This window comes from Rhinolophus hipposideros (assembly GCF_964194185.1).
Source record: "Rhinolophus hipposideros genome assembly, chromosome: 15".
Classification (NCBI taxonomy): domain Eukaryota; kingdom Metazoa; phylum Chordata; class Mammalia; order Chiroptera; family Rhinolophidae; genus Rhinolophus; species Rhinolophus hipposideros.
Window position 1 is genome coordinate 24,456,151 of NC_138061.1, and position 14,309 is coordinate 24,470,459.

The window sequence follows — 14,309 nt, forward strand, 5'->3', positions numbered from 1 at the left end:
GTAAAGGAAGGACAAAGGCTGGGGCCTCCCAGGGTGATGGGCAGGTGAGAGCCACGGATGGGTTCACGGACAGGTGAACTCCTTGGAAAGGTCCAAGCTGTTCACAAGGCTCCGTCATCCTTGGGGTTTTGTATCGACTCCACCCCAATAAGTAAGGTGGTAGCAGGAAGCCCACAGTATTAGGATCGATCCGCTGTTAGACCCTCTACCCCTCGCCATGTGCCCAGGAGACCCCGTGCCATTATTCAGCAGATTAATAAATGTGTGCAGGAAAGACATCGAAGATTAAGACAGGGATGACTGTTGCTTGTGTGGAAGGCAGAAGGGTCTCTGCCTTCTTAATATTATAACGTTATTTCCTGTGGATTGGGGATCTCAATTCCTAATTTATGCTTAAAAGTTTTAGCTGAGGTTCCTTTCTGTCCTCATCTTCTGCAACTAAAGTGAACATGTGTGTGTATGTTAACGAATATCAACAGCTTCCCATTTTGAGACTGTTCTTACAGTACTCCCACCGCATTCCCAACCCAGGGGTGGAGGTTCAAGTGTTGTGGATGGAGGGAGGGAGGGAGGCATATCTGAGGGGCTCTGTCATGAGGAGGATGGCTTTTAAAATCCCTCTTTTCCACACTGGTGTATTCGAACGTATCCTTAGTTAAGTCCTCCCTTAGCCTTTGTTTCCATGATCTCGATACCCTTTAAATTGTCCTCAGATGCTCATTCTCCAACTTGTCCTTTTTATCACTATCCTCTTGACTTTCCAAGAGGCCTCCTTCTCACTCATCTGTTATCGTATGAAGTGGTAACAAGAATGAGTTGGCGGGCAGCCATGGCATTTCTTCTCTGCCCACCCACATTGTATCCTGGGATTCAGTGTCTCATCTGTTCTGTCACTGGGCATCTTATTTTGTGTCTCTCACTATTGACCCCGCATTTGAACCATAGTTTCTTTTTCTTCTCTGTTGATTCCCCCCACTCCCTCCCACCTCCTTCCACCGCGAGCTCTTCATGTTTATTTTTCCTTCTCGTAGTCACCAAAGGTTTTGTGTACAGCTCCTTCCTGAGGCCCTACAATGCTCGTCGCAGCCACTCGGACGTGTCTGTTGGCAGCCACTCCTCTACTGAGTCAGAGCACAGCGCTTCGTCCCCCAGGTTCCCACGGCAGAACAGCAGCAGCACCTTGACCTTCAACCCCAGCAGCATGGCTGTGTCCTTTACCTCAGGGCCTTGCCGGAAACAGCCTCAAGATGCATCTTCATTGAAGGAACCGGACCAGGGAGTTCTCAGTGCCTCCTTAAACTTGGGCAGTTCAGAGAGCAGTCCTTCCAGCTGCCCTTCAGACCCACACTCCACCTCTCAGGCCAGGCCCTGGGAGTCCGCAGATGCAACCCAAGACATTGAGCAGCCCGCCCCCACCCTGAGGAGCTCCCGAAACCCCAGGCATCTAGAAATGGCTGGTTGCGCCATACCAGGGCGAAATGGGCAGGGGAAAGACCTCGTAAAAGGATGTGCAAGAACCACCCAGTCTCTGGAAGACAAAACTAAGGAGCCAGAGGGCAGTGAGGCAGAAGGCAACCAGGTACGTGCTCCCTGCTCACCATGCAGAATGGTGGCCCGTGTGTCGTGGGTGCAGATAATGCTCTTCCAGGAGTGAGTGAGTCAGAGGCTTGCCCAGGACCTGGTGGTGACCTGGGGGTGGGCGCAGGGACAGATGTTAGAAAGCACACATGGAACTCACTGCTGTGGGAGCGGGCATCTCAGCACCTTCGGGGCACCTGCCGTGGCTGACTCCTCACAGGCTGTTTCTGAAGCCCTGCTGCTGTGTCATTTGGGGCATTTACAAGGTGTTAGGATGAAAACGTCTCCCATTCTTCCAGTTCACTATTTCCTCAGTGTATAAAGTCTGCTGTTTATCCCATTCTTCAGTTTTTTATTCAATACTATATTTTTAGTTTTAGAACTTAGAAATAAAATTCTGGCTCTGTTTCTGTTTTTCTTACTCTTTTTTTGTAACTGCCTGTTGTTGTCGTGGGAATTCGAATATGGCCATTGTAACTTGAACACTTAAACCTGCGTGCTCTGAGGGTACGTTGGGATTCCCAGCTGGGGAGCCGCAGCTCCCTCACCGGCTGCCTCAGCTCGCTCTCGCAGCAGTGAGTTTCCGTGTGCGTTCCAGTCTGTCTGTGAGCTCATCTCCCGCGGGGTTGCCTTCCTGAGAGACTCCGTGATGGCTGGGTTGTGGCAGTGTTTGCCCTGGCCAAGCTCTGGATTCCAACCCGCTTTGCACCTGTTTCTCAGCTCAGACTTTTCCACAGTGCATTCCCCTTGGTGCTAGGTGAGCACAGTGCATGGCTGTTCCTCTCTGGTGGTTCTGTTACTACCCACAGCCCAGGACAGACATCCCAGTTCTGGACCCACCTGTGGACAGTTTTTCTAGACATATTGAGGGAGAAAACGGCCCTTTGTTAGATTCTGGCTTTGTGCCAGGAGCTCAGTTCTAGCCCCATCAACTCCTGCCCCTGGGCAGGTCCTGAAACCCCACCCCTCAGATGTGCCTCCTCGTGTCCCCATGGGCATTACGGCTTCTCCCTCTGACCACTGACCACCACCCTCGCTTTGCCTTGTGTCTTTGTTATTGGCGCCTAGAGAGCATTCGTTTTTGCTTTGAGGTTAGTTGTGTATTTTTTTTTAAGTTTTTGAAATTCAGAATGTCTATTTTGGGAAATAGAAGGATATCCTTGAATTTCATCCCTCCATATTGACTGAAGATTCATTGCTTCTTCCACTCTTTAAGGCAACTCTGAAAGAGTAATAAGATGGGAGTTTTGGTTTTCTTTGAATTTGCCTTGTCCATTATGGTAGCCACCCGCCCGAAGTAGCTAACAAACATATCATTTAAATTTAAGTTAGTTAAAATTAAATTTAAAAATTAAGTTCCTCTGTCTTATTAGCTGTATTTCAAATGCTCAATAAACGGTTGAGGACAGTGTGGCCAGGGGCCCCCGTATTGGATGATACAGATATAGACCATCCCCATCACCACAGGAAGTTCTGTTGCTCCAAGAAGGTTCCCATTGCCTGAGCCATTTTTTTCTCTCTCACACAGGTCTATTTTGCTATTTATACCTTCAAGGCACGGAACCCAAATGAACTGAGTGTGTCAGCCAATCAGAGACTCAAGATCCTAGAATTTAAAGATGTTACAGGAAATACAGAGTGGTGGTTAGCCGAAGTCAATGGGAAGAAAGGCTATGTTCCATCCAATTATATTCGCAAAACTGAGTACACCTGAACCTGCTCTGCCTCCCACTCAACCTTGCTGCCCTCACTTCCTTCTGCTGAAGGGTTCTGGTGGTCCATGGAGAGGGCACCAGCTCTGGACACACAGACCCTGTCCGCATTGCTTAACCAAGCCACAGTGGGCACAAGATAAGTCCTGTTCTCAATTGGCTTGTTAACCCTGATGCTCACTAGAATTTCTAGAATTTGAAATGGACCCTGGGACTTGAAAATAATTCAGTGACTGTTAGAAGAGAGGCTAGTCCCCGGGTCAGCCTGTGGAAATGAGAAATTTCCAGTCAGAAGACCAGTATCCCATGAATGCTGGAAGCTGTGTGATAGCATTAGAAGCTGTTGCCGTTGGTTGTACCATACTGAGTTTGGCATGGTTCCATGCTCCACAGTCACCTGATCAGAAACCAACTTGGATGACGAGAATTCTCCGGAAGCCCTTTTAGGCTGTGCCTCTGCCTGTGGCAAGAGTTTGTTAGGATGGTACCAATTTTGGTATTTCAAAACTTCAGGGTCACGTTTACACACACACACCCACCCCACTTTCTAAAAGTCTTTAAAACACTACTATCTGTAATCTTTTTCTTATTTCACTTCATTTCCAGATTGGTTTGGTTATGCAAAATTCAGCTGCTTTCTTTCTCCTTTTGAAAAGCATGTAGGGTGTTTATTTTCCTTCAGCCTTCATCTGAAAGGTTCTCTTCCTTTTTAGGTGTAGTCACCTTCACCTTCATCTGACAGGCATCTCTGCTTTACACAATCTGTGCGTGATAATCTCTCCTGATGCTCTCTCCTGCAACTCCAAAACCAGTAGGTTTTTCTGGGAGAACAGGATCAGAGCTCCAGTCATTCCATCAAAAGGATTCACACTACATTGAGCTGAATCTCTTCCAGCCTGGTGGAAGACTGGATGCCTTTCTCCTTCATCCGAGCACATTACTATCCAAAAATGCAGAAAACATAACTCATGTGTCTTTGAATTAGGATAAGCAGTCCCCACAGTAGCTTATCCTAGACTTGGAAATCAGCATTTTCTGTTTCACCTCAAATCTCCACACTTCAGAGACTACAGTCTAAGCCAAACATTCTAAAGTGCCTGATTACAGTAGGTTCCATGGTGTAATGGTTGGCACTCTGGAGACTAAAGTGCCTGGTCAGACCTTTCTCCGGCCTCAGGAGGAGATTTGCTAATCCTCACAGGAAGACTCTCCCTGTGTCTGTCGGTCGGTCAGAAGGCAGCAATGAGAGCCTCTTGTGAATAGTGTTTATATTTAGACGTGTTTATATTGAAGTAGTTATTTTATAAATAAAAGCATTTCTAAGGGCCATGCGTATGTTTTCTTGATTTCCCTCCACATTTAGGCTGAACCTTCCTTTCAGATTCCTGAGGGTACCTTCCTGATAATTAAGTGATGCCCAAATTCCGGGAGATAGGAGAGGCTAACTGAAGAAATTCAAGTAAAAAATTCATTTGTCAAATATAGTATCAATGGAATTACTGTATACTCAAAAGATATCCATGCTACAGGTGATTGCCTTTTTATTTTAAACCATTTTATACTATAAAATCCTGGCAGAAGATTTGAATTCTCTAAGCTGGAATTCCTAAGGGGTAAGTATTTTCCTGATATTACAGATGTGAAAACTGATGCATTAGAGACGAACAAGGTCACATGGTAGCAGCTTGGGCAAAATTGCGGGTGGGAGGAGGAGACAGCAGGAGCACTGGCAGCAGTGGAATTGAAGACAGTGGCTGACAGGGAAGCAGTCTGCTATTGATAAAGAGTAGAAAACATGGTTGAAGTAGACACTGGGAACGAAACTTATAGGTCAAGTCTTTCATTTTATGTACTAGGAAAATGGGGTTCAATGACATTGCGACTTATCAAGCTTTTGATAGATGCTGAATTTAAACTTGGGCCTCGGGCTCTCTCACTGAGTCTTTACACCTTGTTCTGGAGCCAGACTGTCTGACTTCAGACATTTAATAGCTTTGTGACCTTGGCAACTTACCTAACCCATGCTTCAGTTTCCTCATCTAAAATAGATAGGAATACTATCCACTTCATGTAAAGATTGAATGAGTTAGTGCGTGGAGAGTGCTAGAACATTGCCTGACACACAGTAAACAATCAATTGGAGACCCTTGATGTCCAAGTCAAAGAATTTAGAGTTGACGCATCTGGTAATAAACCCCTGTGGATTCTTCATGCGTTGCCTGTTTTAGGAAAGCTAAGATGGCAACAGGATGATTTCGAGGGAGGAAGATCAAAGGCAAGAAAATCTAATTACTGGGGAAAAGTTAAGTGGGCAGAAGATTGCTTGAGAATGAAAAAAGCAGCATCCTACAGAGAATATGAAATTGAAGAAATGATGGAATCACTGACAAAAAGGGAGATCACGGATGAGAGCAAGTGTGAAAAGAAGATCATTTTAAACGTTGGATGTCTGCGAGGTCTTGCTTCAAGAGTGGCCTTCAGCAGCTTCACCACCACAGTGACCTGGGGCAGGGGGCAGGGGTGGGGTGTTGCTGGACATGCAGGTCACACCCCAGGCCGACTGAGCCAGGTCTGCAGGTGATTAGTGTATCATTAAAATTTGAGGAGTATCTGTTTAGGCAAAATTTTTAAATGTAACTTTCAGAAAAGTAGGAGTTACAAAAACCAAGGAAGGAAAAGGTGTCAGATGTTTCAAACACAACAGGAAATGTTACTGAAGAAAATTTCCAAATCCGGTTAGCCTGCTTACTTCCTCTCGTGAATTTTCTTTCCTGTCTGGAAGTAGCTTGTCATGCGGGGTCTCTGGTCCCGCTCCCCGCCTAAGAACGCAGGATACGGTGAGGCCAAAAAGGAACACCAATGGAGCCATAGATGGGGGGTTCATACAACTGTAGTCTTGGTGGCAGCTGGGTTGGAGACACAGGAAGCAGGAACCACACGACCTGTAATCTGCCATCTGCTTCTCTGCCAATCAACCAACCAATCCCTTGCTAACTGCAATCTGTGCTTACTAGCTCAGCCATGGCAGTTATATCAGTGGCCAATGGCTAACCGGTTACAGCTGATGACCATCTACTACCCAAGCCAGCACTTTCCCACATGAGGCCGAGAGCCTGGAAACTGCTCTCTGGGACTCTGTCCCCACACTCCATCCCTACAGGGTCTCACCTCACAATCTACGCAACAAGTGTCTTACGCGAGGGGCCCCACGTCAGGAACCCTGCTCACGAGAAAAAGTATCAGTCCAGTTCAAGTAATGTCCCAGAGGGGCACCTCAATGTCCACCTATTTTCTGGGCACAGCCAGGGTTCTCAGGGTACCACCAATCTTTCTGGGCACAGCCAGGGTTCTCAGGGTACCACCAGTCTTTCTGGGCACAGCCAGGGCTCCTCAGGATACCGTGCTGGAACAACAGTGGTTCACAGCCAAGGTGCTTACACATTCTCGACAGCGGCCAGTCTAGACACAAAGTCTATTTTTGCCTGCACCCCAACAAGGGGTCTTCCTGCACCAGTCTCGCTGGTGGCGGGGCGAGACACAGGAAGCACACACCTGCCAGTTCCACTACATGGCGGTACATTCCCAAGCAAACAGTCAAGTGGTCCATGAAATCCTACATCCATACAGAGGGGAGTCATACCACTATAGTCTCAGTGGCAGCTGGGTTGGAGACACAGGAAGCAGGAGCCACACGATCCACAACCTGCCGTCTGTTTCTCTGCCAACCAACCACTGACCCCTTGCTAACTGCAATCCACGCTTGCTAGCTCAGCCAGTGGCCAGTGGCTAACTGGTTACAACTGATGGCCAACTAGTTATAGTTGATGGCCATCGACTACCCGAGCCAGCACCTTTCCACGTGAGGCCGAAAGCCTGGAAACTGCTCTCCTGGCTCTGTCCCCACAATCAATATTAGTATTTTGTATGTATCAAGAAGGGAGTTTTTCCAACAAATTGTGGACTTTGCAAGCTACATAGGGCTACCCATATCTCACCACCACTCAGAGGTATCCTTTGAGGAGAAAGAAGCGGAAACAGTGCTTTCGCAGAGGCAAGTTCTGGTGGTGTGGTGGGAGGGAGCGAGCACTGACTAGAGCAGCAGCGATGTATTCATCAGGAAACATTTAGTGGGAGTGGGCAGGCACGTGGGACTCTGCAGCAGACCCAGCAGGACTATGTCACAAGGTGCTGCCTCTGCACCGCCATGCCTAGGCCTCCCTGGGACACCAAGAGAACTCACGCTTGCAAGCCTTTCCCACAGCAGCCACTCCTCAGGTCCAGGATCAGGGAAGCTGACAGGGAGAGACGCGCTATCTGTAACAGCCTCCTTCAATCCTAGGAATCACCATGACTCACTTTAACCAGGAACCTTCCTACAGCCTCTCAGTGGAGATCAAGAAAAGATCACCTGGGCTGGCCCAGTGGCTCAGGTGGTTGGAGCTCCGTGCTCCTAACGCTGCCGAGGTTGCCGTTTTGATTCCCACATGGGCCAGTGAGCTGCGCACTCTATAGCTGAGATTGTGAACAATAGCTCTCCCTGGAGCTGGGCTGCTGTGAGCAGCTGGAGGTTGGTGTGAGCTGCCTTGTGCTGCTGTGAGCTGCCGTGGGCTGCTGTGTGCTGCCGTGTGCTGCCGTGTGCTGCCATGAGTGGCCAGTGGCTGGCAGCCAGCGTGAGGGCCGGCAGCCAGCGAGAGCTGCCGTGAGCTGCTGTGAGCGGCCAACAGATGACTGGCGACCGATTGCCTCAGCTGGGGGTGGGGTGGGGGAATGCAAGGCTCATAATACCAGCGTGGGTCAGAGAGCTGTGTTCTACACAACTAGACTGAGAAACAACGGCTTGAACCGGAGTGGGAGGGAGGAGGGAGACAGAAGAAAAGGAGGGGGAAATTTAAAAAGATTATCTCCAAATATGACTAAGCTGAATAAGATCTTTACAATTTGATAGGAGGGGTGACAGGTTGAGCATTGAAACCTGCTTTTAGCTGGGCTTAAAAGATGGCATGATCCTCTACAAATTCAAACCTTAGTGAGATTCAGTGAAGATCAATGAATTGTCATTATATTGACTTCAGTTGGAGAATATTGGCAATTTTATCAAAGCTATTTGGGCTCATGGTATTGTATTAGTTTCTGTTGTTGCTGTAACAAATTACCACAGATCTGTGGCCTTAAACAACACAAGTTTATTATCTTACAGCTCTGGAGGTCAGAAGTTCAAAATCAGTCTCAGGGGCTAAAGTCAAGGTGTCAGGAGGGTTGGTTCCTTCTGGAAGCTCTAGGGGAGGATCTGTTTCCTTTCCTCTTTCAGCTTCTACAAGCTGCATGCATTCCTTGGCTGTGGCCCCTGCAGTCGGCAGCACAGCATCTTCAAATGTCTCTGTTCTGATCACATCTAACTCTGGCCCACCTGACTCTCACAAAGATGCTTGGGATTACATTAGGCCCACCTGGGTAATCTCATTGCAATATTCTTAATCACATCTACAAAGTCCCTTTTGCCATGTAAGGTAAATCCTCACAGGTTTAGAGGATTAGGACATGGACATCTTTGGGGACCATCTTAGCTACCAAAGGTATGAAGTCCCATGACATTTTTGAGGCCAGTAGTCTTTGAGAATGGAAACATGACCCAGTCTACACTACACTGGTGATTCTAGAGCAAAGGGTGGCAAACGTAAAAGATCAGATAGTAAATATTTTAGGCTTCACAGGCTTTTCAGTGTGCTACAACTCAATTCTGCCATTGCAACACAAAAATAGGCATAGATAATACAAAAACAAGTGAGCACGGATGTTCTAATAAAACTTTATTTACAAAACAGAGAAGAGGCCAGATTTGGCCCTTGAACCGTACTCCTACTCCAAGTCCAGCTAAAACAGAAAGATTATGGTCAATCATTAACATTGAAGTCAAGCATGCAGAAAAATTTAACCTTTTGATGAAGGAAAATGAAAAGCTAGCCAAAGTATAATTGGTTTACAGATTGGAACTAATAAGTGCATCAACCAGGCAGATATTTATGGGAATAGGAGGTGTCTTTATGATGCTAGATTGTAAACCCCAAACCCTGACAAACCAGATCACAATTCAGCAGCACATGAGTGCTAATTAACAAAGGAGCCAGCAGGCAAGGGTGTTAGCACCAAGTATGGGGAGCGACATGTGTCCAGAGGTACATAGGACAACTTGACAAATGCTACAGATGGACACCAACAACGTTTCCCAGAGAGGAACAAGTGTCTCTGGGTTTAAGTAGCAGGTAAATGTCCCAAAGTCTCCTGCTCTGACAGAGCCTGTCATTCACAGTGGAAGCTCAGGAAGAGGACAAGTGGATCTGAAATCAGTGACAGTGGTTATCAAGGAAAATAGCCCAATGGCTATCACAGCAAGGACCAATGTGATTATCCAAGAGGTTACCAATATGGAGATTACGGGCTTGACTGTTGAAGTTGAAGACAGGAGCTCTGTATTATTAGTCTCGTTTTTTGAATTTAATAAGAACCAACTAGTCTTAAGAAATTTTTATTTTCTTCCTAAAACTCTTATTTTTATGCTTATTTTACCAAAAAGAAATACTTCCTTACATACATTCCTTTTTTTTCTACTTCCCTAAGTAGTTGTTTTTCACACTGTAACAGTTAAATTCTACAACATAACTAATTACTTGCATATAAAGGAAAAAGGAATATTATGAAAATGGAGTGCTTCTTACAGCTAGTTCTTTTATGTATTTTTACAATCTTTTACTCGGTATCTTCAAACAATATGAAGCCTTTTAAAAAACAGTTTAGTGTCCAATCTATGTAGAAGACTTAATCCATGCTTATAGTTGAATATGGTCTTTGCTAACTAAATCTAATTTGCAGAAGTTTAGAGATTTAATTGTCAATGTTCGTACAATATTGTTTGCTAGTTTTAAATAAAGTCATGATCAGTGTGCATTTGTGATTAAATGTCTACTGATTCTATTACCTACATGGAACAGATTTCTTCAAAAGGTGCTTTGAAAAGAACTTATACAAAACTAGCCTGCTTATTTGTATATTTGGTCACTGGTAGCCATGGGTGGATATATTTGAGAAAAAAACGGTACCGGAAGCAGCAAATACCTATGCCATCGGGCCAGGTTAGATGTGATGATGAGAACCCAAAAGGTGGCAAAAGTGGTGAGGGTAAGGAAATAAACTGCAAGAGCCCAGTGGCTGATGTGGTCTGGAAGAGGAAAAGTGAAGAATAATGCCCAAGTTGTCATTTGGTGGGACGGAGTAGACAATGAGGTTACCACTTGAGATAGAAAGTACGGGGGAAAAATCTCTTATTTTGAGTGGAGTGAGTTGAAAGATCTGTCAAAGTAGAGTGAGTTGTTTCAGATGCTTGAAGGTGATAATACCCACAGGTGATAATATCCACAGGCAGTTGAATATATCTCAAAATTGGAGGAGATGAAGGGGCTAGGAATGAGAATCATATGGGTAGAACCTGAAACCACAAGAGTGTATGAAATCAGTTACGGAGAAACTACAGAGGAAGTGTGAGGGAGGGGTCAAAGACAAAAGCATAGGGACATCTTAATGCTGCAAGAACTGGCAAAAAAGGGGACCTCAGGAAGGAAAGTGGGAAAGAGCAATCACATTATAAATGGTCCGTGGTGGGGACTGGGTTATCCAGGACCTGGGATAACGAAAGATTCGGAGTGGGCGGAGTCATCACCAAAGTATTGGATCCAGGCTCCCACAACATTCACTGCGTGGCTTCATCATCACCATTGAGAATGACTCATGTTTTGACTTTGGATATCATCTAACCTTTCTCAGGCTGGTGCTTATCTGAAAAATAAGGGCCTTTAACTGGATTATCTTCAAAGGCTCTATCTGTTAGGTGAGTCAGGAGACAGAAACCATAGGTTATTTTAACAGAGGACAATATAAAGAATTGTTCAATAGGCCTTGAAGAAAAGGCCAAGGATCAAATAGCAGCCACTGCAAGAAGCAACTGTCCCCGTGTGGACCACGGGAACAAAAGGGAAGAAGTTGATATCACTAAAGCAGAAACCCAGACTTCTGAGAAGGGTCTGCTCAGCTGGTGCTGACGTTTCTGAGAGGTACTGGTTCTGGGAATACTGGAGAAACTCTAGCTGAAAGCAGTGTTGCTACTTGTATGAACTGACATTGCAGAAAGACATTGTCAGAGTGATGCTGATGGGAACTGAGCACGTAGAAGGAAACACGTTCCTTCCTCATCCGGCCTTGTGGTTACTTACACCCTTCTACTAGGAATTTTCAATCCCTGAGCATATCACTCAACAAAAATGGTAAATAAATAAAAATCTTTTATAATTGCGTCACTGAAATGGACGTAAGGAATATGCTGAACCAAAAATAATGTGACACCAAAAACTTGGGTGACTTCTGAAACCTGGAGACCTTGAACTCTCATTTTGTTGACAATACAGAATGCCAAGGCAAGAGAGAAAGCCAAGGTCTGCCAAAATGAAGACTAGAACGGAAGACCCTCTGATAAACCTGCGCCTAAAAGGGCTATGCCTGCAGTACACAGATAAAGGAGGAATAAACCCCACCATGCAGGACGAGTCAACAAAGCAACATGTCTGTCTCCAAACTGATGCCAGGTCAAGGGGGAGGACTTGTCCTTGAAAATCTGTAAAAGCACAAGCTGGCTCTTGCCCTGGACTGTGGTCTGAAGTCACACTCTGTGGTTTGAGGCTCCTTAGAGGAGAACTTAATTCAAAGAAGTTCTGGGAAATGCCCCCAGGTGACAGGCAGATGCTTTCAGGATTTCTCTTAGGATAGCTCAGCTTTCAACTCAAGCCTCAAAGAATGTTTACAGAAAAAATGCTAAGGTGAGTGAGCAGCTTATTGTAAAAATTCACAAGGAAATCAAACATCACGAGGAAGAACCAGCAGAAACGTCACACTGAAACCTCGATAGTTACCAAGGAAATATAAATCAAAACCTCACTGAGATACCAATTCATACTCATCAGATTGACAAAGTGTTTGAAATTGGCATTGCCAGCTTGGCATTACCGAGTGCATGCACGTAAACATGTGATACCCCCCATCCCTACATTATACCCTAAGAAAGTCTTGCGTGTGTATCTCAGGAATTATATACCAGAATGTTCACAGCAGTATTGTTCCTAATAGGAAAAACAACAACAACCCTAGAAATGATCCCACTGCTGACCAACATTAAAGAGGATAAACGGAGGCGTAGTCATACACTGCCATACTCAGAGCAGTGAGAATGAACCAGCCTCACTACGGCATCAACATGGATGAAGCTCAAAAACGATACTAAACAAAAGTCATAGACAAATACATGCAGTACGAGTCAAGCCATTTACGTAAGTTTGAGAAAAGGTACACATTGTTAAAGGATACATACGAAGTGGTCAAACTAAAATGAAAAGCAAGGGGACAATTATCATGAAATTCAGGACAGTGATATCTCTGGGGGGTGGGTAGCAAGGAGGTAGGACCACAGTGGGATCATCAGGGGTTTCTCTGATGCAGCTGGTAATATTCACTTTCTTAACCTGGGTAGTGGGTACATGGGTGCTTAAAGAAGGTTGTGATCCTTCTTTAAAATGCACATTTTACACACATTTCTAGACATATGCTATATTTCACAAAAATAAAATGAAACAAGGAATGACCGCTGTACTCCTCTGTAAGCCATGGGACCTGCTGTCACAAAGATGTGCTGTTCACAGTTTCAATGCCAGCTTCTTTGGCCATAAAATAAAAGGGGCCAGACTTTTTCAGCAGTTCGTCAGGGCTGCCATATTCTACAATCTTCCCGTTGTCTAGGACCATTACCCTGAAATAAGGAGGAAGGAAAGACAAGCCTTAGAAAGCAGCATCTCAAATCTTGGTAGTTACAAGAATAACCAGGACTATGTTGTGGGGTAACATTCATACCAGGCTACAAAGCAGTGAGAATGAATGAATCATGGCCATCTGCACCAACGTGGATGAATTCCGTACGTAATGTCAAACAAAAGAATCAGTAGAAGAATATATGCAGTATGAGTCCATTGACATAAGCTTATTTTTAAAGATACACATTGATTACGGGAGCCTATCCTCTCCAAACAGTTTCTAAGATTACTGACGTTACTCCCATTTGGCATGTAATGTGTCAGAGACGGAAGGAACAGAAAACTGCTTACGGGGTAGCAGTTGAGACCCAGTTTAATTGGGAAGGTTTGTGGTCAGTTTCTGCCGCTCCTGGCTTATGTCCCCACCTCCCCATATTCGGTTATAGTTCCACACAGTTTTCCACTTTACTCTTAACCCTGTTGGTTTTCATTAACTTGATGTATACTTTGGGGCAAATTACTTGAAATCTCCCAGCCTCCATTTCTTCATCAGTAAAATGATGGTTAAACCTTCTGCTGTAAGATGTCTCACGGCTGAGGCTATTCCTGTTGTCAAAGGGTTCATCTGTATCCATCAAACTCTGCCGGCCCCGCTCCCCCACTCACTTGTTGCTGTCCATGATGGTGTGCAGCCTGTGCGCGATGGTGATGGTGGTGCAGTGGGAGAACTCCTTCTGGATGGTTATCTGGATGAGGTGGTCTGTCTCGAGGTCTACTGCAGCAGTGGCCTCATCCATGATCAGAATCTTGGATTTCCGAAGCAGAGCCCTGGCCAGGCACAGCAGCTGCCTCTGCCCTATGCTGCAGCCAGTGGAAAAGACCAAGCATTAGCCTGAAGGACCAAGGAGAAAGCTGGGCTGGGAGGTGGGGACAGTTTTCCTATTCCAGATCAGACTTTGAGAATGTGCATTCCTAAATCCCCCCAGAATGCCTTAGCCTCTTCGAACAAGCTATTCACTGTTGCCACGGACAATATTTGCCAACCTTTCCCAATCAATTAGAAGGCCCACCACAAGCACTTCATTTAAATCTCCATGTTGTGGGCCCTGCTCTACTCAAAGAATGGGGAGGAACCAAGGAACGTGTATTTTTAATAAGCACCCAGGTGATTTTC

At 45.5% G+C, this 14,309-nt stretch overlaps 2 protein-coding genes across 3 annotated transcripts in view; one reads left to right on the forward strand and one right to left on the reverse strand.

Annotated features, from left to right (window-relative positions):
- The window catches only part of DNMBP (dynamin binding protein), a 92,789-nt gene extending 88,172 nt beyond the window's left edge, over nucleotides 1-4,617 (forward strand). For both annotated transcript variants that reach the window (XM_081075069.1, XM_081075070.1), the window contains 2 exons: nucleotides 1,032-1,579; nucleotides 3,107-4,617. In XM_081075069.1, coding sequence (XP_080931195.1) covers nucleotides 1,032-1,579; nucleotides 3,107-3,292 — 734 coding nt within the window. In that variant the 3' untranslated portion in view covers nucleotides 3,293-4,617. The remainder of the gene's footprint in view (nucleotides 1-1,031; nucleotides 1,580-3,106) is intronic.
- A 4,463-nt stretch (nucleotides 4,618-9,080) lies between these two features.
- The window catches only part of ABCC2 (ATP binding cassette subfamily C member 2), a 57,869-nt gene continuing 52,640 nt past the window's right edge, over nucleotides 9,081-14,309 (reverse strand). The window contains exons 31-32 of the mRNA XM_081074065.1: nucleotides 13,802-13,996; nucleotides 9,081-13,134 (exon numbers count right to left, since the gene is read on the reverse strand). Coding sequence (XP_080930191.1) covers nucleotides 13,005-13,134; nucleotides 13,802-13,996 — 325 coding nt within the window. The 3' untranslated portion in view covers nucleotides 9,081-13,004. The remainder of the gene's footprint in view (nucleotides 13,135-13,801; nucleotides 13,997-14,309) is intronic.